Here is a 24,867-nt window from a genome sequence, read left to right as displayed (position 1 = left end):
GAGTGCTGGGTCCCGGGTTCAAATTCCGACTCTGCTGCTTATGTTACTCAACTTCTATGGACTTCAGCTCCCTCCTGCATGGAGATAATAAACATAAATGCTAGTTATACTTCCTATTTTTGAGGCTTGTAAGGGATGCTTGTTCCCTTTTTTATTAGTATGTTCTCCTTTTTTTCTTTATCAGCTCGAAGATATAATTGCAACAGTTTTATTCGTTTTTCCAATTACCAATGATCACCGATATTTAGCTTTGTAGGTCCTCTATTGTATATTTCTTTTTTCTTTAATTTGATCTTATTTCATTAATAGTAATAAATAGCATTCGTTTCTATTGTGCCTTTGGTTTTTATTCTTTCTTCCCTTCTACTTTTGTTGAGTTTATTGTGCTCTTGTCCTAACCTTTGAGATGCTGTTTTGGGTGCTAATTTTCAGCCTTTTTTCCCCCCATATTTGTCTTTAAGGCTTTCTGCTCCCTTTGTAGGGGTGTTGTGTGGCCTACGTAAGATAATAAGTGAAGCATGCTGAGGTTGTGCCCGGCATGTAGAAAGTGCTCAGTGTGTTGACTGTTAATGCTGGTGTTGGTTCTGATTATTATTATTATTAATCAGGGGCCTTAAAGACAAAGAAAGATTCGAGGGAAGAAGCGCTGGTCACTTATGCATTGGTTTTCTATTGCTGCTGTAACAAACAGTTACAAACTTAATGGTTTAAAATGACACCGGTTTAGCCCTGGCCAGTATGGCTCAGCGGTAAGAGCATCGGCCGTGGACCAAAGAGTTCCGGGTTTGATTCCAGCCAATGGCATGTACCTCGGTTAAGGTTTGTCCCCGGCCCTGGTTGGGGTTGTGTGGGAGGCAACCAATTGATGTGTCTCTCTCACCTCGATGTCTCTCTCTCTCTCTCTCTCTCTTTCCCTGTCTTCCTCTCTCCTTCCCGCTCTATATGAAGATAAATGGAAAAATATCCTCAGGTGAGGATTAAAAAAAAGACACAGATGTATTATTTGACAGGTCTGAAGGTCAGAAATCCATAAATAGGTCTCACTGGGCTACTTCCGAGGTGTCGGCCTCATTCCTTCTGGAGGCTGCAGGGGAGAATCCACTCTGGTGTTTCCTAGTTTCTAAAGGATTTGCATTCTGTGGCTGGTGGGCCCTTCCTTCTTCAAAGCCAGCAACATAGCATCTTCAAATCTCTCCGTCTCTGCTTTCTCTTCCACTTTGAAGGACTTTGCAATTACATGGGACTCATCCAGATAACCCAGGATAGTTTCCCGATTTAAGGGCAGCTGATTAGCAACTTTTTTTTTTATCCTCACCCGAGGACATTTTTTGTTTTGCATTTATCTTCAGATAGAGCGGGAAGGAGAGAGGGAGGAAGAGAGAGAGCGAGAAACATTGATGTGAGAGAGACACATCGAGTGGTTGCCACCCACAAGACCCCAACCAGGGCCAGGGACAAACTGCAACTGAGGTACATGCCCTTAGTGGGAACCAAACCCCAGTCTCTCTGGTCCACAGGCCAACGCTCTAACTGCTGAGCCAAACTGGCTTGGGCTGATTAGCAACTTAAAAAAACAAAACAGCCCTGGTCGGTTTGGCTCAGCGGTTGGAGCGTCTGCCTGTGGTCCTGAGAGACCCGGGTTCGGTTCCTGCTAAGGGCATGTGCCTCGGTTGCAGTTTGTCCCCGGCCCTGGCTGGTCGTGCGGGTGGCAGCCACTCGATGTGTCCCTTTCACATCGATGTTTCCCTCTCTCTCTCTTCTTCTCTCTCCCTCCCACTCTGTCTGTACAAAAAATGGAAAAATGTCCTCGGGTGAGGATAAAAAAATAAATAAATAAATAAATAAAAAATAAAAAAAACAAAACAAAAACCCATCTGCACCCTTCACTCCTCTTGCCATGTAACATATACGTTCATGGGGACTGGGGATTAGGACATTGGACATTATTCTGCCTACCACAATTTAGTATCAAGGTTTACTGTAAATGAGGAGTATTCGTCTCTCTTATATGAAGAGAGGTAGCTGCCCAAGCCGTCTGGGGCTCCAGTGTCAGGGCCCGAGCTCCTTCTATATTGTTGCTCCTTCATCAAAATGTGGTTTCCTCTTCATGGCCCAGGGTAATTGCTTGAGCTCCATCTTTCACATCCACATCCCAGACAACAAGTGAGAAATGGGAGGGAGGGGTGGAAAAGGGAATGCCTTGCCCTTTAAGAGCCCTTCCCAGAAGTGCCCACCATGATACTGCTGTCTATACTGTGCTGTCAGAACTTAGCCACAGGTGGGCACATGATGCCACAAGAAGCTGAGTTTTGACTCAAATTAGCCATATGCCTGGCAAAAAAATCAAGTTTCTTTTTTTTTTTAATCCTCACCCGAGGACATTTTTCCATTTTCTGTACAGGTAGAGCGGGAGGGAGAGAGAGGAACAGAGAGAGAGAGAGAGAAACATCGACGTGAAAGGGACACATCGAGTGGCTGCCACCCGCACGACCAACCAGGGCCGGGGACAAACTGCAACCGAGGTACGCGCCCTTAGTGGGAACCAAACCCGCGTCTCTCAGGACCGCAGGCCGACGCTCTAACCGCTGAGCCAAACCGGCCAGGGCTCAAGTTTCTTATTACTGAAGGAAGGACAGACACTGAGCTGTTGTCACAAAGCTTGGATGAGAGGAACGACAGAATCAGATAGGACCCAGACATCCAGTGGGGGGAGGAAATCTCGCCTTTCCACGCTGGGTACAGTAGCGAGAAGGTTGGCTATGGTAAACTGATAACGGCCTTCAAAAATATCCAGGTCCTAGTCCTGGACCCTGCGAATGTGACCTTACAAGGCAAAAGGGACTTTGCAGATGGGACTAAGGATCTTGAGATGGAGAAATTGTCCTGGATTATCTGAATGAACCCTAAGTGGAAATACATGTCTTCATAAGAGGGAGGCAGAGGGACATTTGGCCTCAGAGGAGAAGGGGATGGGACAACGGAAGCAGAGATTGGGGTCATTCTCTTTGAAGACAGAGGGAGGGGCCATAAGCCCAGGTGTACAGGAGGCCACCAGAAGCCGAGAAAGGCAAGAACATGGAATCTTCCCCGAATCCTCCCTAAGGAATCAGCCCTGCTGACACCTTGATTTTAGTCCTTGAGGACTCCTTTGGGCCTTCTGACCTCCAGAACTGTAAAAGAATACATTTGTGTTATTGTAAGCCACTGCGTTTGTGGTCAGTTGTTACAGCAGCCACAGGAAAGATACACAGTGACTTTGCTCTAAAACCCCTCACGTTCCCTACGAGATATATCTGGGGTCGGAGATTTCCCTGAGAAACTGGGTACTGGCTGAAGTCTTCCAAGGAACCATGGTTGTTATGGATCCAGCAATTCCACTTCTGGGTATTTACCCAAACGAAAGGAAAACAATAACTCGGAAAGATGTCTGCACCCACATGTTTATTGCAGCACTATTTACAATAGCCAAGATAAGGCAACAACCTAAATATTTATCAGTCGATGAATGGATAAAGAAGATGTGGTACATATATTCAGTGGAATACTAGTCATCCATAAAAAAGAATAAAATCTTGCCATTTGCGACAACATAAGTGAAACATGGGGGCCTTATGCTAAGTGACATAAGTCAGGCAGAAAAAGTTAAATACTGGATGATCTTGCTTATATGTGGAATTTAAAAATCCAAAGACAAACGAACAACAACAAAATCAAGCTCATCGATACAGAGAACAGATTGGTGGCTGCCAGAGGCAGGGGCTGAGGGGGTGGGTGGAATGGGTGAAGGGGGACAAAAGGTACAAACTTCCAGTTATAAAATAAATAAGTGATGGGGTGGAATGTACAGCATGGCGGCTGTAGTTAATCATACTGTACTGCACACCTGAAATTGCTCAGAGAGTGGATGCTAAAAGTCTTCATCACAAGAAAAAACAGTGTAACAATGTGTGGTAATGGATGTCAACCAGACTTACTTGGTGATCATTTTGCAATATATCCAAATATTGAATCATTATGCTATACATGTGAAACTAATAGCATGTTATAGGTCAATAAAAAAAGTGATTATGGGGATCTGGGGGAGGGGACTTCCAGGAGGCAAGGGATGGATTAGATTGATTGGTATTGATACACTCAAATGTAGTAGTAGTAACAGTGACCATAAGACTGCTTTGTAGGAACCTTAAACTGCCTTTATAGTGTATAGACCACGTGTCAAGTCTTGCTCCTCACGAGGTGGTCCGTGCATAGGCAGCATCACCTGGAGCTTGTTACAATGTGTATATCTCAGGTGCCACTCAGAACTTTTTAATTCAAACCAGAAGTTTAACAAGATCTCCAGATAATTCGTATTATGTTAAAGTATGAAAAGCACTGTTCTAGAGCACAACTTATCTCTTGAAATAAAAAAATAAGGGGGCAGGGGAGCATAGACAAAGTACGCTAGAGTTAGTTTAGGCTTAATAGTCATATTCAGTTCTTTATAGGTTAGATCACCTGGGAAATGTTGCCACATTGAATGCATGCCTTGCTCAGTGGTTATTAAAACAGTAGGATGCTTAAAAATGTTTTTAATTTGAAAACAGCAACACGGGTCCCAGCTGACTTGAATCAGCTGTTAGAGCAAACGCCAGTGGACTGAAGGGTCGCAGGTTCGATTCCCAGTCAAGGGCACGTACCTGGGTTGCAGGTTTAATCCCTGGCCCTGGTTGGGGTGGTGTGGGAGGCAACCAACCTATGTGTCTTTCTCACATCGACATCTCTCTCTTTCTCTCTCTCCCCCTCTACTTCCTTTCCACCCTCTCCAAAAATCAATGGAAAAATATCCTCAGGTTAGGATCCACCCAAAATTAAATAAATAAATAAATAAATAAATAAATAAATAAATAAATAAATAAATAAATAAATACAAACAACAGGGAAACGCCCCTGGTAACCACCCTTCCACTTTCTGTTTGTATGAATTTTGAGTACTTTAAATACCTCATATAAGTAGAATCATACAGTATTTGCTAAAAAAAAAGTAGTAGTACTAAAAATAAAGACCGTGACAATAATAAAAATAATACCAAGGACAGCTACCACATTTTGAGCTCCCACTACGCGTGGGGAACACTCACGCAGGTCCCTCCTCGCCGCCTCCAGTAGCTCCAGGGCCCCGGCGACGTCCAGGAGCAACTGACCGCTGGGAGGCTGCTGAGCTCGGCTTGGGCGTCCGGCAGGCCCGGGCCACCAGGACAGCCGCACACGACTGTGGGACGGGACGTGGCAGAATTAGACACGGCCGCGCCCCCAGCCCCGCCTCCCCACGCCGACCCGCGGGCCTCACCGAGACCGTGGGGATCCCTCCTGAGGAAGGAGCGGTTGCGTGGCCTCCAGCTCACCGCCTCCTCCTCCTGGGCGGGACAATGGAGGGGGTGAGGGTGGGCGAAGTGGCCTGGGCCCCTGAAGCGCTGGGATGTCGGGAGCTCTCCGAGGGCGAGGACGCGGACTGAAATGCACCCCTCACGGAGCGCTGCGCCCCGACATGAGCCGACACCGCCTAGAGGAGGCGCCCTTCTGTGACTGGCAGGAAGGTGCTTTCTGAGCTTATGATGCCCATGGTCAGAATTCTAGACCCTGAGGTCGGAGAGGCGCCTGCTGGACGCCAGGGCCCCTTGGGACAGGAACCAGGGTCCCCGACCCCTGGCAGGCCCAGCGTCCCCTGAGACTGGGGGTCTGGGCATCACTCACGTAGTGGTCCCTCAGCGCCTTGACCGCCGCCAGCGCCCTGGGGTCCAGCCAGCGGTAGTGCGAGCGGAGGCAGCGTCTGGGTTCACTTTGGTTTTGGGTTCGAAACCCGGTCAGGGCACATCCAAGAATCAACCAAGGAATGCATAAATTAGGGGGACCCGCAGGTCGGCGTGGGGAGGCGGGGGCCAGGGTCAGGTCTCTAACTGCGCTTTGTCCCGCAGTCGTGCGCGCGACTCCGCCTGGTGCAGCCTGCCCATCCCCGGGCTGTTCCCGGCGACGCCCTGACACTGCAGCTGCTGGCGGCCGCGAGGAGGGACGTGGTGGCCTGCGTGGGTGTTCCCCGAGCCTGGCCCCACCAACCCCCACCAGCTCCCTCAGCTCTCTCGGGCCCCAAACATGGGACGTCCGATTCGCGAGCTGGCCCGCTGAGCCCCAACCCCGTCCAGACACGATTCGCGTCCTCCGGGGGTCCGTGTGCAGGGCAGGGAGGCTCGCGGGCGGGGTTGGTGGGAGACTCGGTCCTTCGCCCCCTTCGTTTACCTCCTGTTGGCCTCCAGCTCCAGCTGGTGCGGCCAGGTCCCTGGAGGAAGTCCCAGCGGCCACCCAGGAGGCGTCCCCGAAGGCAGAGTGGACGGTGTGAGTGGAGCGGGCGGTGGGGCGGGCGGGCGGCGGGGGGTGGGCGCTGGGGAGCCCTGGGAGGGGGAGCGGGGCCGCAGCGGAGGATGGATGGACGGCGGACGGACGGGGTTCTCGGGCGGAAATAGCTGCCTCGGCCCCTCTGAGCCCCCTTCCCGGTTCCAGAACTCGCCTCGGTGCCACGAAGCCTCCGTCATCTTCAACCTCCTGCGCCTGCTCACGTGGGACCTGAAGCTGGTGGCTCACTCGGGACCTTGTCTCTGACGTGGCGACGGCTCCGCGGGGAACCGCGGCTGTGCAGGCGGCTGTGCGTGGCCCTTTGGTCGGGGCGGGTCTCCAGCCAGTGGGCGCTGCGGCTCAGGACGCTCTGGCGCCGCGGGCGGGACCGCGATGGCCGGCGCTGGGTGCACCAAGACGCGCGGGGACTTTCCCGTGGACGACAACGTGTCCTCTGGAAGCAAGGACCTTTCTGCGGAATGCACTGCCCTGCGATCTTCCAGGGGCCTTGTCTGGCAGGGAGCCCCTTGAGTCCTGGGTCCACGTGGTTCTCTGACCCCACCTTCAATGGACCAGTTTCCACCTCTCTGGTTACCAGAGGCCCAGAACCCTGTCTTCCGCGGCGGGTCCCACGCCCTGATTTGAACCTTCAGGGTGGGCCTTGAGATTCTATGAATCTGTGACTCTTGGTTCTCCCCGCTGAGGGGGCCTCAGCCCCTTAGGGATTTGGCAGTGAAAGGGCCCAAAGTCCTTAGGTTACTACAGTATTTTGGATTCTGTTACCCAAGTGTCTGTTGTATTTGTGAAATCCTTGTGCAATTTGCAATTCTGTCTTGCGGTGTTAATTTATTGCCATTATTAACTCCTCTTGCATTTACAGTGGTCGTTTTTTTTGTGATCAAGTTGAGGGACATTTTTCAGTTCAAAATTCTGAGCCAGGGAAATCAGGTGACTTGAGTTTCAATTTTGACCCTTCCACTTAATTATGGTGTAATTGGGCAATATACTTCTCTGAGCTTCAGTTTCCTCATCTGCATTATAATCCTTCCCTTAAATGAGTACTGTACTGTACATTGAAATAGTGTTTATAAAGCTTCCAGCTGAAGCCATAGGACAGTCTTAATGATTTCTTCAACAACCACAAAAATAAACACACAAACAATTGCACTTTTTTGTTTGTCCAAGTCAGTGGGCTGGCGATCTTTGTTGCCAACTTTTGCCAGAGTCACACAGCTAGTGAAGGTCAGAGCCAGGGTTCAGTCCCAGAGCCTTTGGATCCATAGCCCATGCTCTTAACCACCTCACTGCACTTCCTTCTAAGAAAACCAAGAATGACGTTTAGAAACTTTGAGATCCTGTGTCCATTTTCAGAATTCACTGTGGATGCAGTATCTCCTCCCTGAGCTAAGATCCTGCAAGGGGCAGAAACTACCAGTGCCCTGGAAGGTGACTTGCACACATCCCTGCTATTGGTTTTGAAACATTTTTGTGTGTCAGAGCTCAGTGTTCTCAACTGAGGATTCTGTCCACTCTCTCCCTGGGATTATGAATAAGGAAACAAGGGGTGTGATTTAGAAAGCACATAGTACCTTCTGTTAGAAATTCATTATCTCCACATCCAATGGATTTAACTACACAGAAGCTGGATAGTACATTGGTTACTGTCTGGGTGTCAGACAAAATTCATTATTTGCTGTGTGACCTTGGGCAGATCTCTTAACCTCTCTGAGTTCCTGCATTTTCCTTCTTATTTATTTATTATTTTAAGATACTTTATTTTTATTTTTTAATTCTCACTGGAGGACATGCTTAGAGAGACAATAGGGGGAGAGGGGAGAGAGAGAGAGAGAGAGAGAGACAGAGAGAGAGAGAGACATTGATGTGAGAAAGAAACATCAATGGAACCCAAGTATGTGACCTGACCTGGAATCAAACCAGCAACCCTTTGGGGCTACACTCAACCAACTTACCCACTCCAACCTAACAAGATACTTTATTGTTATAACATGTCAAAACATTAAGCTTCCTGCCCATTCTGCCCATGTTACTCCACATTTAAAATGTAGGCAGAGTACAGGTGCTCCTGACGATATTGTGAGTTCAATATGACATTGTAGTAAAGCCTCTGTGATGAGGTGAGACATCAAGTACTGCACAAAACCAGGGTCTTTGTTTTCCTTTTGCACTGACTGCTGCCCCATCAGATCTAAACGGGGCTCCCTCCCTCACTTCCTCCAAGGCTTTGCTCCCACGGGAATCTTCAGGCCACCTCATTCAGTGCCGATCCCGCCTACACTCTGCTGTCATCAAACATTAGTTCTTTCGTTTTCCATTGCCTGATGTAATGCACAACCTGTGCTCACCCCTCCCTCCTACTCTCTAGTAAAAATTCCAGGAGGCCTGGCACGTGTGGCTCCGTGGTTTGAGCCTGGTTCCCTCCTCCAGAGGTCATGGGTTCCATTCCCGGTTGGGGCACCTGCCCAGGTTGTGGGTTCAATCCCCAGTCAGGGTTCCTTTGGGAAGCAACCAATACATGTTTCTCTCTTTCTCCTTCTCTCAAACTCAATAAAAATTATTATTTAAAAAAATCCCCATGAAGTGTTGTTTTGTGGGATTTGTTTCAACACTCTGCTCCTGGCACTTGAGCAGAGCCTGACATGAAGTGCGGGCTGAGTGACACTTGGTGAATGAATGAAGGCGTGTCACACACACTCTGAGCTGGTTCCTTTGAGGTCCTTGGCCACTCCGCAGTTTCCTAGCAGAGCCTCCTTTTCCTGGGTCCCTCTGTGTCTGGACAATTAAAGATGTTAGTCAAGCTCTCCTCCCCCTTCTTCCTCTCTCAGTACTGGGAGGGGGGGCTGGACTGCTCCCTTAATTCTGGGCTGCTTTGCCTTTCTGACTCTCCCACCCCCAGCAGCCTTCTCCCTTCCCCTTCTCCCCTCCCCTCACAGCCTCCCGCTTGCAAGTTCCAGGTTCTCTGGGGCAACACCCCTAGAGGTTCCTTGCTGCCCCTCCCCCTGCACCGGGGTATCCTCTAAGGGGAGTCTCTCTGTCTCCTCCCTGCCGCTCCTCTCAGGACCTCCTGCAGGCAACCTGAGTGTGTGTCGCTTTCTCTTTCCCTTCAGCAGCTCACTGGCTCCAGGCCCCGCCCTGCAGGTCTTCCCCAGCCTGGGGCCTCCCCTAGTGGCAGGTGCATTTCCACTTTTCCTACATCAGCTGGGATTGCCCCGCTGTCCAGGCTAAAAGCTGCGCCATGGAGCTCAGGCAGGACTTCCAGCACACCACAGCTGCAAGTTCAGACCCAGACAGAGGAGCAGGCTGAGACCCAGAAGAGGAGACTGAAGTCACAGACACCAAACAAGGCTGAGTGAGACCCAGGTGACAGCTTCTGAGTGGACACTTGGATCCCCATCTGCTGACAGAGACCAGAGACCAGGATGAAGCTGGGTGAGTCCCCACATCCTCGTCCATGACCCTCAGCTCCCCACAGCCTCTGCCCTCAGCCCCTGACACTGTCCCCCAATCTGTCTGTCCTTCCATGACACAGACTCAACCTTGGGCTGCACACTGGTGCTGCTGCTGCTGACCACGGTGCTGAGCAGGACAGGAGCAGTTCCTGTCCCCACAGCCCCCAGGACCGCTCTGGGAACAAGGGGCTGCCACATGGCCCAGTTCAAGTCTCTGTCCCCACAAGAGATGAAGGCCTTCAAGAGGGCCAAGGATGCCTTGGTGAGTCTTCCCACTGCCCCGCCTCCTGGGGGCCACCTGCACCCTCCCTCTGCGGGTCACCATGCTCCACGTGGCTCAAGATGGGCCTGTGCCCTTCCTCCCTGGGCCCACCTCCACCCTTGCCCCAGGGGGCTGGTCTGTTCTCTGCCCTGCAGGTGCCTCTAGCATCCTTGGGGAAGGTCAGCCCACCCTGTTGTTAGCATCCCCCTCCCACTGCAGGGGCTCACCTCAGCCCTAGCCCTGCAGCTGAGGCTGACCCCTGCCCTTGCTCTCCAGGAGGAGTGGCTGCTGCTGAAGAACTGCAGCTGTGGCTCCCGCCCCTTCCCCAGGACCCGGGACCTGAGGCAGCTGCAGGTGAGTGGGGAGTCAGGCCCAGCCCTGCCCTCACCTGGCCCCATCCTCTGGCTCCTTCCCTGTGTCTCCAGCTTCTTTTCACTTGTCCTGTCTCTGTCCTCCCCAGCAGTCCTGACCTCTTCCCCTCCCCTGCCCACATGGGTCCTCCCTCTCCCCTCTGCCCTGCCCTTTGCCTGCAAGGGCCTTCCCAGTCCCCCTGGCCTGTCCCCTCACAGGCAGCGCTCACCTGTCTGTGTCTCCTCCGCAGGTGTGGGAGCGCCCTGTGGCCTTGGAGGCTGAGCTGGCCCTGACCCTGAAGGTCCTGGAGCCTGTGGCTGACTCGACCCTGGGGGTCGTGCTGGACCAGCCCCTGCACACGCTGCGCCACATCCACGCTGAGCTGCAGGCCTGTGTGAGTGCGCTGGGCCCCCGCGTGTGTCTGGGCTCTGGCCCCCGCGTGTGCGCTCTGTCCCAGGCCCTGCTCACACAGCACCCCTCTGCCCACAGGTCCCAGCCCAGGCCCAAGCTGGCCCCAGGCCCCGGGGGCCCCTCCGCTCCTGGCTGCACCGCCTGCAGGAGGCCCAGAAGAAGGTGAGTGAGCAGGGAGTGAGCAGGGTCCAGGGACCACTGGGAGCCCAGATGATAGACAGCCGCTGACCCGCCCCTTCTCCCCCAGGAATCCCAGGGCTGCCTGGAAGCCTCTGTCACATTCAACCTCTTCCGCCTCCTCACCCGGGACCTGCAATGTGTCGCCAATGGAGACCTGTGTGTCTGACCCTGAGACCCACCTGCAGCCTGTCCCAGCAGCTTCGATGTTATTGATGCGTCTCCCTTCCCTTAATTTATCGCCACCCAACCACTATTTATGTATTTATCTGTAGGAATTGTCAAACTCACGCCAAGAATATGTTTATTTTTCTATTTTTATAAACATTTTGCAAATAAACAATGAGGAAAAGACGCTGTGTGTGCTGTGGGGTGTGCTTGTGTGGATTCCATCTTCCAGGGTTGTTCTGGAAGAGATCTGATTCCTGCGTCCACCTTGGTGCTGACTCCAGGGACTGTGGACCCATCTATGTACCCGAATGCGTCCTTCGACAGTCCGTAAACCTCTGCTGTTTGGACCCCCCACCTGAGCAGGCCTGAGTCCTGAGGGATTTGGGGAACATAGATGTCAAAGGTCCCAGTTACAGTCCTGCACCGCTAACCACGGATGTGTCCGAGAAATGCGCCCTGGGCGAGCATCGTAGCGTCACTGACACACCTGCACGGTGCAGCCCACTGCACGGCGAGGCTGTGTGGTCCAGCCTGTGGCTCCGAGGCTGCAAGCCTGGACAGCAGGTGTAACCGTCCTGGGCAGTGCGGGCAGTTGTAACAGTGGTGCTGTGTGTCCACACCTGAGCACAGAGCAGGTGCAGGGAGGACGCGCGTGGAGAGGGGAAGGTGCCGCCCTGCGGGGAGCTCACCGGGAAGGAGCGCAGGACCCGGAGCTGCTCTGGGGCCTGAGGGAGCCAGTGGGAGGGACTGTGAGGGCAGGGACGCTGCTGTCCACCGCTGCAGACTCTATAAACTCTCAGTGAATTTATTAGACAACACGATGCTAAATCAAACACAGAGGAAATGGTGCCGTCCAGAGACCAGGGAACTTGAGATGCAGGAGGTGCTGCCGGCGTCACAGGCAGGGTACCCGGGGACCTGCTCTGAGAGTAGACAGAGCGCACTCGGAACATGACGAACAGTGTGGTAGGTGCAGAAAACAGTAACGTAGTCATCTCTAAGCAAGTACTATGCACTCTACACCACTGCACGTGCCAGGCTTTGATAGGACTGGCGGCACATGGGGTTCGTGTACAACAGTGTCACCACAACGTGTCGTTATGGGTCAAGACAGCTACAGTGTCACGAGCTGATGGACATTTCCCAGCTCCGTTACTCTCTGATGAAACCACCATCATATATGTGGACTGATGTGGAGGGAAATGTTGTCATGCGACCCATGACCGTATATTGACGTTTGGGGCCCTGTCACCTATGTGTCCTTGAGTTGGTAAGACCTGTGCACCTGGGGTCCTCTTCTGTTTCCCCTGGTGTCCTTCGTGTTCATCTATGTAACGGTGCCACACTCTGCAGGGCGACCACTCATTCCGAGGCAGCGTGACGTGGAGCGGGTCCTACCTGAAACTCAGACCCGAACTTGATGTCCAGATAGGACAGTATCTGCCCATTGACTTTCCGTGGTCTACTTGCCTTTTCTGGACTTCAGTTTTCTTCATTTGCAAATAACTTAGTGACACCGCCCTTTCAAAAATCTGTTTACTTATCCATCCATCCATCCGTCCGTCCGTCCGTCCGTCTGTCCGTCCGTCCGTCATCCATTCATTCTACATGGGTGGTATTTGTGGACTGACTGTTGTTGGCCAGGTCCTGGGGACACGGAGTCACAGCCCCTGTCCTCAGGAGCTTCAGAATGGGGAGGGAACCAGACAGGCAAGTCTGGGGCACCGGAAGGAGGCCGCATGCTGGATCCAGAGCCCACAGAGCAGTGGCTGGGAGGGAGTGAGGTGAGTCAGGTAGAGGGCAGCCAGGTCCAATGGTCTCCCTCTAAAGCACTCGGCTTTTCCCGGAGGAGACACAGTGCGTCCTGCAGCGTTCTAAGCAAGGGAGCAACCGCTACAATGTGCGTTTCTAAAAGTCCAGGCCTCATGAGGGGAGGATGGAATGAAGTGCCAGAGAGCGGTCGGGAGTGTCTGCGTGTGAGATGATGGTGAGTTCGACCTCGATGAGGCAGAGATGAGAGTGATATGTATTTATATCTTTCTGGATTAGAAACCATACATACAAAGCAATTAACGTCTCACTTGATCGGTAGAAATAAAATACCACAAGCAGACAAGTGGTTAAAAATGTGAGCACTGCCCGGCCGGTGTGCCTCAGTGGTTTAGTGTGGATCCATGTACCAAGAGGTCACCGGTTTGATTCCCGGTCAGAGCACATGCCCAGGTGTGGGCCTGATCCCCAGTGGGGGGCATGCAGGAGGCGGCCAGTCAATGTTCTCTCTCATCAATATTCTATCTCTCTCTCCCCCTCTCTTTTTCTCTTTCTCTAAAATCAATAAAAAAAAAAAAAGTAAACTCTGAGTTCAGAGCGATCTTCAAATTTCAAATTCTGTTCACTTACCTTGTGACTTTAAGGAAGTCACTTAGACTTTTAGTTTGCAATCAATAAAATAGTGCTAAATGGGTGTTGGTGTGAATAAATGTGTCAAGTGCTAAAGCATGATTCCTGGAACAAAATAGGATTCAATAGACCCTGATCAATTTCTCAGTGGTTAGAGCATCGGCCCTTGGGCCAAAGGGTCGAGGTTTCGATTCCTGTTCAAGGACACATACCTGGATTTTAGGTTCGAATCCTGGCCCCAGACAGGGTCGTGGGGGAGGCAACCAGTTGATGTGTCTCTCTCACATCGAAGTCTCTCTCTCTCTCCTTCCCACTCTCTATATAAAAAAAGAAAATCAATGGAAAAATATCCTCTGGTGAGGATTTTTTAAAAAAACCAACATTGAAAATAGCAAGAGTTCAAGTTTGAAAGCAACTGGACGGGGAAGCCTGTGAGGGCAGGGCCGGGCTCTCTTGGTCACTCTGCGTCCCACTGCCTCCCAGGTCAGGGCCTGGCACGAAGCAGGGACTCAGCAGATGTTTACCGAATAAATGGATGAAATACTTTCAGGGGGCATTTCTTGATCATGACTGGGGTCTCCTGTTTACCCTGGATGTTGCTGGGTTTTCACCCCTAGATCAGTAGGACTGGGGTGGGGCCGAGGACCTGCATTTCTAAGGAGTTCCCAGGCAATGCGGATGCTGCTGCTTCAGGGACCACACTTTCAGGGCTACTGTTTCCAAACCACGCAGTTACGGCTGCCTCGGAGGGTCATGTTAGCCCTTAAGAAATGTTCCCGTTCAGCGACATCATTACAGACGTGTAATTAAGGAGTTCTGATGAACCAGCACCAACTTAACTACTGATCTGAATATTTTCCTGTATGTATGCAACAGACAGCATTTTCTTTGAAATTGTGCGTCCCTATGATGTTGTTCACCTTCAGGTACTACCTGGCTTGAGACCAACTCTTTCTTATTTCTCGTGACAATTTCACATGTACACCAACCTGTTTTTCTATGGTCTGGTGAAAATCGTCAGATCAAGGTTGTGAGCTCTGAAAAGAGGATGTTTTTCTTATTATACGAATCTAAATATATCAGCAGATAAAAGAACAACCCCAAGCTCTTCTTCTCACTGTGTTCCCTTTGCAATCCTCTGTTATAACTCTGTTTATATTGCACTCGAATTATTGATTTACCGTCTGAGTTTCTCAAGGGCTCACGGGTCCTCAAGGGCAAGCATTCTTCCATTTGAAGAAAAAAAAACGGTGATTAGGAGTTCTTTATTTTTCTACTATGTGTCCCGTGTGTGTTAATAACAGTGAGGAAACTGTTTTAGGATGAAGATCCTGTGTGTGTCCGCCCCCGGGCATGCCAGTGGGTTTGGACTTTGAGATTTCCTGGGGTGTGGGGGGCAGTGGTTGGGGGCTGGAGGGGTGCTGGTGATGGTAGGGGTGTGTTTTGGGGGGGCATTGTCTGAAACAGTGTTTCTCTGGGAATGTGTATCAAGTGTGTGTCTACATTCAATGTGGAGAGTCAACAATGAGATTCGGTGACCATCAGTGGCTGACTGTGTGAAGGCGTGCCCCCCGCCCATGTGTGAGTGTGAGTGTGTGTGTGTGTGTGTGTGTACCTGGATTAGGGATGCTGTGATCTCTCTGGGTTCTCCTTGATGCTGGCTGTGTGCTGTGGGCCAATGGGTCTGTGTTCCTGTCCCTGGGCCACCTCCCTATCTGGGTCACCTTGCTGGCCCATGTCACCATCTGTGTCTGAAACTCATGGCCCTGCTGGGCAGGTGGAGCTCTAGGTGGCTGCATCCACGCAAGCCACACTTACCATGTCTCCATCCCTGAGGCTGCGCCCCTGCAGAGCTGGGGGGCGGGGTGCTGTGTCCTTGAGGTCAAGGGAGCCCCCTGGGAAGTTAGCAGCTGGAGATTAGATTTCATGGACTCATGGAAGGAAAAGAGAAAGAAGGATCCAGGTCTGGTCTGGGGCAGGACCAGGCCAAGGTTCGGGGTCTCAGAATCATAAGAAGAAGAATGATAATAGCTCCTATTTATTGAGCACCTAATAGGTGCCTGGCGCTGTACTTCGCGCTTTATATATTTATATGTATGCAGTTCTCTATTCAATATCACATATTAAGTATTTATATTACATTTATAAATGACAATTATGTGGATTATTCATATTTATGAATCTATTATTATATTAGTAATAAATTACTTTCTAATATAAAGTGGTTTTATATGATCATATTCTATTATCCCTTTGAAGGTGGGAGGAAACTGAAGCTCAGAGAGGTGAGTTCACTTGCCCAAGTTCACTCAGCAAGGAGATGGAGTCAAAATTAGAACCTACCTCTGTGTTTCCAGACATGGGCTCTTTTTTTTGTGTGGTATGTGCCCCTAGTGGGAACCGAACCCGGGACTCTCTGGTCCGCAGGCCAACACTCAACCGCTGAGCCAAACTGGCCAGGGCCAGACTTGGGCTCTTAATCACTGTGTCACCCTGGCCAGAGTGGCAGACAGTCTGAGGGACCAGCAGGGAGTCAGCTGAGTGACTGTGGATAACAGCAAATCGCGGTGGCTGCTGGGTTGTGCTGGCTCCACTTACTGGGCCCTTACTGTGTGCCAGGCTTTCATAATAGTAATGATGGCACGTGCTCCTGTGCGCTTAGCCAGGGCCCTACTGCACCTGCTGCCACGCGCTTTGACCCCTTTACTCCCACACAGCACTCTGAGGTGGGCACCGCCACCCGAGCGCCTCATGGAGGAGCAGGGATCTGGAGCCGGGCTGTTCCTTGAATCCTCCAACTTTCTATTATCCCTTATGATCTTCACAGCAGCCCTATAGCGTAGGAAGAAATAGTACCCATTTTACAGATAAGGAAACAGGCCCAGACGGACACCCCCACAGAGCCACAGACTTGAACTGTTGTCTGTCTGAGCAGCTCATCCTCTCTGGACCCTGTTCTTGTCTAGCAGGAGACCAGCAGTGCCAAAGGGCCTCTGCATTGGCCAGGCTCCCAGATGCCCGGGGCCCCGTCCCACCCGGGGATGCCAGGCTCCCTCCCCTTCCTGTCCTGCTCCGGAATTTTTTCTTTGGCTTATGTGGTGCTGGGCAGGCCAGCTATCAGCATGGCTGACAGGACCCGGGACAGGCTGCACCGGGCCAAACACAGAAGCAGCAGAGGGGAGGCCATGAGCTGGTTACAGCAGAAGTATGGTGGGATCACTCTTCCCAGCATAAAGATTCCAGTTTCTACCCAAAAGGCCAATAAAATATTCTCAGCGCAATGAGAAAGATATTTTCAGTGAAGTGTGCGGGTTCGTAAGCACTCATCGTATGTCACACAAGAATTGTCTCTATTCTCCCAGGTTAGGTTTTTGTTTGTTTATTTGCTATACAAAAGTTTGGAAATTTTATACATTTCAATAGCTCCTAATTACTTTATAGATCAAAATTTCCGACGTCTTTTTTTTAAATCCTCCCCTGAGGATATTTTTTTCCATTTATCTTTAGGTAGAATGGAGGGGGAGGGGAGAGATAGAAAGAGAAACATCAATGTGAGAGAGAGACATCGATTGGTTGCTTCTCACCGACCCCAACCAGGGCCAGATTGAACTGCAACTGAGGTACCTGCCCTTGGTCGCAATCGAACCCGAGACTCTTTGATCCGCAGGCTGACACTCTAACCACTGAGCAAAACCGGCCAGGGCAAGATTTCCAACCTCTTAAAAAATCTTCTGGTTCCCAGGGAGTGGTGGTGGCAGGTGGCAGCCTCCTCTTCCTCCACAGCCCCTCCAAGGTTTATTCTTCTTGGGGTTAAGGGCCTTGCTTGATATCTTGTCAATTTGTAAACACTCTTTACTTTTATAGCTGTTTCCCCCCCAAGACTTTGCACATCACCTTGCAATGTATATTTATTTATATATTTATTAGTTGTTGTTTTTGAGAAAGAGAGGAAAAGAGAGGGAGAGAGGATCATTGATGTGAGAGCAAACATCCATTGGCTGCCCCCTGCAAGTCCCCTACAGAGGATGGAGCCCTCCACCCCTCGGCCCTGATTGTGCTCTGAGTGGGACTTGAACTCCAAACCTTTCCTTGCTCGGGACAACGCCCAACCCGCTGAGCCTCAGGGCCAGGGGCCTTGCAATGGTTTCCCAATGTTGCACAAGCAGGCCTCTCTCATATTGCACAGATTGCGGTTTGAGAACTTGGTCAGGAAGATCTCCCACTCCTGAGGGGAGGGAGCTCGCTCTGACCCTCCTCCAGCCCCCTTCCCCTCCAGGGCCTCTCTCTCCTTATCTCCAGCTTCTACTTTCCCAAGGTCTTGGGAACTGTCCAGCCTGAGGGCCCAGCTCCCTCCTCTCCCCTCCTTCAGCCTGTCCTTACCTTGAAGGGGGTGGGGTGGGGGCTGGATGTCTCCTTCCTGGTCAGGTGCTAAGAGCTTTCTACCTGGACCTCTTAACCCTGTTGCCCCCTGTGTTGCAACTGACCGGTCCTCACCGTGTTGGCTGACTTCCTTCATAGAGTTTTGCTACATAAACTCTTATGCTGCTGTGCTTCATACCAATAGGTCCACCTTGTGTGTCTGGGCTGTGGGTTTGCACCCAGGCTAGGAAGGTCTCCCTGCTCCGGGGGAGTGGGTGCCCTCCCCGTTTCTCCCGGAGCCCTAATCTCGCAGCTTCTCCCTTCCCACGGGTCAGGAGCATAAAAGCCCACAGGGGCGCGGCCCCGCAGTGTCACCATGTCCCCGCTGTGCCCGCTGCTGCTGGCCCTGGCCCTGGTGGCCGTCCCCGCTGTCCGAGGCGCCTGCCCGGCGGCCTCCGAGCTCAAGAACCCCGACGGGACGCGCACGTGCGCCAAGGTGTATGACAAGAGCGACCCGTACTATGAGAACTGCTGCGGAGGCGCCGAGCTGGCCATAGAGGCGGACAGCGACATGCCCTACCTGCCCTCTGGCTGGACCAACGTCATCTCCTCCCTGGTGGTGGCCCCGCGCTGCGAGCTCACCGTGTGGTCCCGCCGAGGCAAGGCTGGGAAGACGCACAAGTTCAAGAGCGGCGCCTACCCGCGCCTTGAAGAGTACCGCAGGGGCGTCCTGGGCCACTGGTCCGACGCCATCTCCTCCATCTACTGCAGGTGCCTCCCGCCCGCCCCTGCACCATCCGCGTCCTGCGCTCCCAACCCAGCTCCCAGCCCGCCGCCACCCGGCCTGCGGGCTTGTCCCACCCCTGAGCCCCTGGTCCAAGTTGGGAGTCCCCAGACCCAGTCCTGGAGGTGCCCCTTTTCACCCGCACCCCTTCCCCTAAGTGCATGCTCCTTGCATCTCTCAGACCCAGTTCTGGATTCCCTGTCTTAGAAGCTGTCCCAACACTACCCCTCCATCCTGGGACCCCCCCTCCAACTGACCTGATCCCCCAACCCGCTAACCACCCACAGCTGCACCCCCAGAGGGCCACTCAGTTGGAGTTGCCCAGCCTAGTGTGGGGGTGCAGAGCCACCCAGCCCTCCCCTTGGAGCCCCCAGAACCAAAGCCAGGTCTCCCCCTCCCAAATCATCAGATCCCAGAGCTTCCTGGGGCCTCTCAGACTCTACACCTGACCCAGACCTCAAGACCCCAGACCCAAACTTAGGGACACCCATTCCAGCTCTTATGTTGTTCCCCGCCCACCTAGACTCTCTAGGGCAGACTCAACCCCAGAAACCAGTCCCAGGGCCCCTGCTAAGCTTCTAGAGCCCCAGACCCAATTTGGAGACCCCTGAGCCCACCCTGAACTCACGTATCCAGACTCCCAGACTCTGAGGCCCTAAATCTAGGCATAGCAGCCTCCAAAACACCCTACTTACCCACTACCCCCAGGAGCTCCAAGAGTCCCCTGCCCCAAATCCCAGGCCAGGACCCCTGGCTCCTGGTGCTGGAGCTCAGCCCCAGTCCCCTCTCCTCTCAGGCTATAGAGCCCCCCCCCCCCCCGGGTGTCTGAGGCCCTCACACTTCCTGGTGATAATTTTTTATTCTGTTGCAGGTGCTACTGATGCCTTAGAGGTCCCTCCTCTCCAGGCCCTACAGAGAGATGAGCCCCTCACCTGGCCTTGTCCCTGGGGCCTGCTGAAAGCCCCAAGTCCCAAAGGAAGAGAGCTTTCTGCCCGCCCCCTCCCTGCCTTCCCTGCAATATAGCTCTCCTGAAGTTGTCCCTGTCTGCCATCTGCCTGTGTTGGGACCCAAGTCCACCCAGGGCAGGGGTGGGTTGGGGAGACAGCAGGGTGGTCATGCCAGGATCAGCCCCTACCTGTGACAGTGCTGTGAAGGGGACACAGCCATAGATTCTGACGTGGATTTAGGTGTGCACACACAGGACACGTGTGGCATGCACTGGTACGGCTGGCTGACAGTTAAACACCGACATGCTCCCCCGGCTTTTGATAGACAGCCCTTCCCTGGGGGCCCCCAGCTCTTCTGGCCTGCAGGGGACCTCCAGACTCAGGACTCCTGGGGGAGACAGAGGAGGCCTTCAAGGACCAGCCCCAGGCTAGATCCAGGGTCTGTTGTGAGATCTGGCCAGAGCCTAGGACTTACGGGTTGTTAAATGTTTTACCCCTCTCCTCCCCGACACATGGAAGACACTTTGCAGTAAATGTGCCTATTTCTGCAACTGAGCATTTGCAAGCTATTCCCACTCCCACCACCAGGGGTGGGAGCCCTGGATGGACACCCGGTTTGGGGGCTCTTAGGAGACGCTAAAGAAGAGAAATTAGGGTTTGGGGGAGGAAAGGTATGGGGACAGCTCTGGGTGATGACACCTTGGGATTGTCTGGAGGAGGCGAATTCGGGGACATTCTGAGAGTTAAGAAATATGGGCAAAGAGGTAGGTGGAGATGGCGAGAGAGTGGACATGGAGATACGTGAGGAGTCAGGGTCAAGGGAGGTGCAGAAAGTGGAGGAGGGCGAGGTGCTGCGGGATCCCGGGTTGGAGGGTGTGCGAGTGGGCCCGGAACGCAGGGAGGTTTCAGGAGCAGAGATGGCAGAAAGACTCAGCATCCTTGGGCACCTGTGTTTATTTGTTAGTGAACAAGGATTTACTGAGTGCATGCTCCTGCGCTCCCGGAGCCCAGAGCACACAGGGGAAAAGCTGGAGTCAGACACTCAGGGTGGGAAGATGTCCAGTGAGAAGCCAAGGACCAGGCAGGGTCCAGGGGCCCAGGCCCAGGAGGCGGTGAGCAACCAGGGAGAGGCTGAGGGGTCCTGAAGGCATTAGGGGTGGTGGAGGGGACGCTGAGCATCAGGGAGGTGCTAAGGGAACAGGGTGATGCTGAAGGGTCAGTGAGGTGCTCTGGGTTAGGAACAGCTAAGGGTCAGGGAGGTTCCAAGGGTCAGGGAGTGACAGTGTCAGGGAGGTTTCAAGGGTCAGGGAGGTGACAAGGCGTAGAGAGATGAGACCAGGGGTCAGCACGACCCGGCACCAGCCAGTCACTCCCTGAACTGCACCGACACGGAAGAGTCAGTCACCCTGGTCCGCAGCAGCCCACCCGGCTCCTGGCGGTTCTTGGTCTTGTGCAGGAAGTGTACGAAGCGCACCCCAGGGCCGTACTGGCGGAATACGTGGGACACCTGGCAGCACCGGGTCAGAAAGAAGTCCTTATTAGGGACCCATGAACCCCCTGTCCTCCTGCTTCCCGCTGTGAGGTCTTGGGGCACTTCTGGGGTGGCAGCTGGGGCAGAGAGTCTCACCTGGACCCAGTGGCCCGGAGGACCCCTCCCCGATGTCCGGGGGGCCACATGGTGCTGGGCAATGATGGTGTGGCGGTCAGCTGCCAGCAGCCAGACGTGCAGCTCATAGACGCACGTGTCCAGCCGGCTGTCCTCAAACCTGAGGGTGGGGCCCAGGCCTTCTGCTGCCACCGCAGCCCCAACACCCCGACCCCAACCTCTGGCCCGCTCGCCATTTCGCACACACTGTCTGGCGCCCACTCTGTGCACCTGGGCGGGTGGTGCTGGCAACGCAGCAGTGACCAGGACAGCCCGTGCCCTGTCCGCACAGGATCACAGTCCAGGGGGCAGGCAGGCCTGTCACCAGGCAGGGACAACAGGAATAGTCAGGGCCCAGATGGGGGCTGGTCAGGGAAGGCTTCCTGGTGGAGCCACGTGTACCTGACTCCTGAAGGATAAGGAGGGACTCGTCTGGAGAAAGACAAGCATCTCAAGGGGAAGGAGCGGCCTCAGGCCTGGCGGATTTCAAAACCTGACCATGTGACTGTGTCAGAGAGAATGGGCGGCACAGGTGGGCAGGGCGGGGGCCTGCAGGGCCAGGGGGTCTGGTGGGAAGCTCAGACCACAGGGGAGGATGGGGCCAGCTTGCTCTTCGGGGCGCTGCGGTGTGCAGCCTGGCGGGCAGGGGCACCTACCAGTCCATGACTGTGATGTCTGGCTGCTCGTCATCCAGCAGCTCCTCCCACAGGCCCTCAGCCAGCAGATCCACACACTGATGCTTCACCGTCCAGCTGTGGGGAGGGCACAGGGCAGGCGGGCTCTGGGACCTGCTGCTCCTTGAGCATCTCCCAGGTCCGCCTGACCCCAGGGAGCAGGACCCTGGTCACAGCACCCTCATGGCCAGGCTACCCCCGTATGGGCACTGAGCTCTCGCTGGGCACCCACAGTCTCGGTTCTCGTCATCCTCTCGGACACTGATGCATTCTGAACCCTGTGCTGCCGATGGGGAAACTGGGGCTCAGGAACAGAAGTGACTTGCTCAAGGCCAAGCACAGAGAAGCTGCAGGGCCAGGATCCCACCCTCGGGGGTCTGTTTGTGACTCTGAGCCCCTGACTTACACCATCTCACTCACCGTCCAGAACCAGGGCTGGGTTTCTCCTGGATTGAGGAGGCCTGGGGGCTCCCCCCTCCCGGGAAAAGAGGCTCAGCAGAGGGACCCTAGACGCTGCTATTTATTGAGCACCTGCTATGTGGAAACCAGACTTGGCCAGAGCCTGTGCTGTGTGTCAGGAGCATTCTCTCTGGTGACTAACTAGGAAGGCCAGGGGAGGGACTCACTCCAGGCCACGGGGTCCTGGCCACTCACCTGCAGTTGTGCTGGAGCTGCTCAGTCCTGATGTACCACCCCCGGAAGTTGCCTGCCAGGTGGGGGGACCAAGGGTTAGAAAGCGCCTGGTCTCCAGATTGCCCTGCCCTGGGCCCAGCCACCAGGCACTCACCCAGAGACTCCAGGGGCTGCTGTGTGGGGCCAGTAGGGGGCGCTGGCTCATAAATGTTGATGCCTGGAAGGGGCAGGTGGTAGATGGAGCCTCAGGCCTGCTGAAGCTGTCCCTGTCCCCCTTTGCAGGCCCCCTACCCCCAGGGCTGCTCTGGCCTGATGGGCAGGAGGCTGTGCCCCACCCTCCAGGCCAGACCAGCCTGGCAGGGATGCGTGAGTCAGGCCCAGGGAGAGCCCTGAGAATGTCCTGGGGGGGTGGGACACTGCATTCTGGTGAGACAGAGACAGAGGGACTGAGAGGCACCCAGAAAAAGAGACTTGGCCCTGGCCGGTTTGACTCAGGGCCAACTGAGGACCCAGGCACTGGCCCTGGGTCTGGGGTGTGGCAGATGAGCTAATGCTAGGGCTCCTTGCTCTCTAATGAGGCCCATCCGCCTCATTAAGATCCAGGAGGTTAGAGAGTTGGCCTGTGGACCAAGGAGTCCCGTGTTTGATTCCGGCCAAGGGCACGTACCTCAGTTGGGGTTCGTCCCCAGCCCCGGTTGGGGTGGTGCAGGTGGCACCTAATCGATGTGCCTCTCTCACATCGATGTTTCTCTCTCGATTTGTCTCTTCTTCTCTCTCCCTCCCATTCTGAAGACAAATGTAAAAAAATAAAAAATATCCTCGGGTGAGGATTTAAAAAAAAAAAAAAAGACTTGGAATATAGGCAGGAGGAGGAGGGGTGGGAGAGAGCAGGTGGGATGGAGCGAGCCAGGGTGACAGACACCAGGGAGAGAGACACAGAGACGCCTGACACAGGAGACGGAGAGACAGAGACAGGGATGCAGGTGGGAAGAGAGCCTCACTGAGAAGAGAGAGGCGACAGTGACACAGAGACAGATGCGGGGATAGAGACAGGGAAAGGAGACGCAGAAGCCAGCGCCGCTGCTCCAGCCCCCGCCCTGCACCTTCCCCTGCACCTTCCCCTGCACCTTCCCCTGCACCTTCGGGGTTGGGCGAGCGCAGCAGGTTGCGGTAGAGGGGCCGCCGCAGGAGGAGCAGCTTCCAGGTGATGCCCGGCGGCAGCTCCAGGCTCCCGCCCGGCGGCCCCCACTCCTCCAGCAGCAGCTGCCGCGCGTGGGCCTCCGACGGCTGCTCTAGCGGGGACAACCCGGGGCTCTCGGGAGCAGCAGGTGGCGGCGGCGACGTCGGTGAAGGCAGCGAAGGGGGCGAGGGCGGCTCCTGGGGGCTCGCGGGCTCCTCGGCCTCCATCCCGCCGTGTCCCTCCCGCACCTCCTCCATCAGTCGGGTCTGGAGACTGTCCCGGCAGCTCTGCAGGGCCTGGGTTAACTGGGGCAGGAGGGGGCGGGACTCTCCAGCTGGCATTTAAGTCAGGGGTGTGTTGGGGGAAGGATCTGGGCCCCCGGCCCCTCCTCCCTCAGACCCAGGAGTCCGGGCCCCCAGCCCCTCCCCCCTCAGACCCAGGAGTCCAGGCCCCCAGCCCCTCCCCCTCAGACCAGGAGTCCGGGCCCCCAGCCCTCCTCCCTCAGACCAGGAGTCCGGGCCCCCAGCCCTCCCCCCTCAGACCAGGAGTCCGGGCCCCCAGCCCCTCCCCCTCAGACCCAGGAGTCCGGGCCCCCAGCCCCTCCCCCCTCAGACCCAGGAGTCCAGGCCCTCAGCCCCTCCCCCCTCAGACCCAGGAGTCAGCCCCCAGCCCCTCCCCCCTCAGACCCAGGAGTCAGCCCCCAGCCCCTCCTCCCTCAGACCCAGGAGTCAGCCCCCAGCCGTCTTCTCAGAAGGCAGGAAGCCAGGCCCCAGCCCCTCCGTTTCCCAAGCCTCCTGCTTCCATTTCCCCAGAGTCAGCTGAGGACCCAGGCACTGGCCCTGGGACCGGGGTGTGGCAGAAGAGCTAATGCTAGGGCTCCTTGCTCTCTAATGAGGCCCACCCGCCTCATTAAGATCCAGGAGGTTAATTAATGGAGACCCCTCTCTGCTTCCCTCAGCAGAGGGCTGAGAGTGGAAGGGAGGTCTTGCTTCTGCTACTTCCTCCTCTGTCTCCACCTGGGACAAGCCCTCGTGTCCCTG

General features: G+C 54.3%; 3 protein-coding genes across 3 annotated transcripts; 2 read left to right on the top strand and 1 right to left on the bottom strand.

The window, feature by feature from the left end:
• The first annotated feature begins 9,803 nt into the window (after positions 1 to 9,803).
• Positions 9,804 to 11,203, top strand: LOC118638902 (interferon lambda-3-like). Its single transcript, XM_036275036.1, has 6 exons — positions 9,804 to 9,813; positions 9,914 to 10,095; positions 10,372 to 10,449; positions 10,697 to 10,840; positions 10,936 to 11,019; positions 11,105 to 11,203. The coding sequence occupies exons 1-6, from the start codon at positions 9,804 to 9,806 to the stop codon at positions 11,201 to 11,203; spliced, it is 597 nt and encodes a 198-aa protein (XP_036130929.1).
• A 7,137-nt stretch (positions 11,204 to 18,340) lies between these two features.
• On the top strand, positions 18,341 to 19,629 carry LOC118638900 (syncollin-like). The gene is made up of 2 exons (XM_036275032.1): positions 18,341 to 18,735; positions 19,620 to 19,629. The coding sequence occupies exons 1-2, from the start codon at positions 18,341 to 18,343 to the stop codon at positions 19,627 to 19,629; spliced, it is 405 nt and encodes a 134-aa protein (XP_036130925.1).
• A 1,002-nt stretch (positions 19,630 to 20,631) lies between these two features.
• Positions 20,632 to 24,122, bottom strand: NCCRP1 (NCCRP1, F-box associated domain containing). Its single transcript, XM_036275451.1, has 6 exons — positions 23,787 to 24,122; positions 22,802 to 22,864; positions 22,669 to 22,720; positions 21,997 to 22,092; positions 21,323 to 21,461; positions 20,632 to 21,202 (listed from the first exon to the last, which is right to left on the bottom strand). Exons 1-6 carry the CDS (start codon positions 24,082 to 24,084, stop codon positions 21,062 to 21,064), a joined length of 789 nt encoding a protein of 262 aa, XP_036131344.1. The 5' UTR covers positions 24,085 to 24,122; the 3' UTR covers positions 20,632 to 21,061.
• Between the last annotated feature and the right edge of the window lie 745 nt (positions 24,123 to 24,867).

Source organism: Molossus molossus, unplaced genomic scaffold (genome assembly GCF_014108415.1).
Source record: "Molossus molossus isolate mMolMol1 unplaced genomic scaffold, mMolMol1.p scaffold_m16_p_21, whole genome shotgun sequence".
In the NCBI taxonomy this organism is placed as follows: domain Eukaryota; kingdom Metazoa; phylum Chordata; class Mammalia; order Chiroptera; family Molossidae; genus Molossus; species Molossus molossus.
Note: the sequence above shows the minus strand (reverse complement) of the source record. Positions and strands in the feature narration are given on the sequence as shown.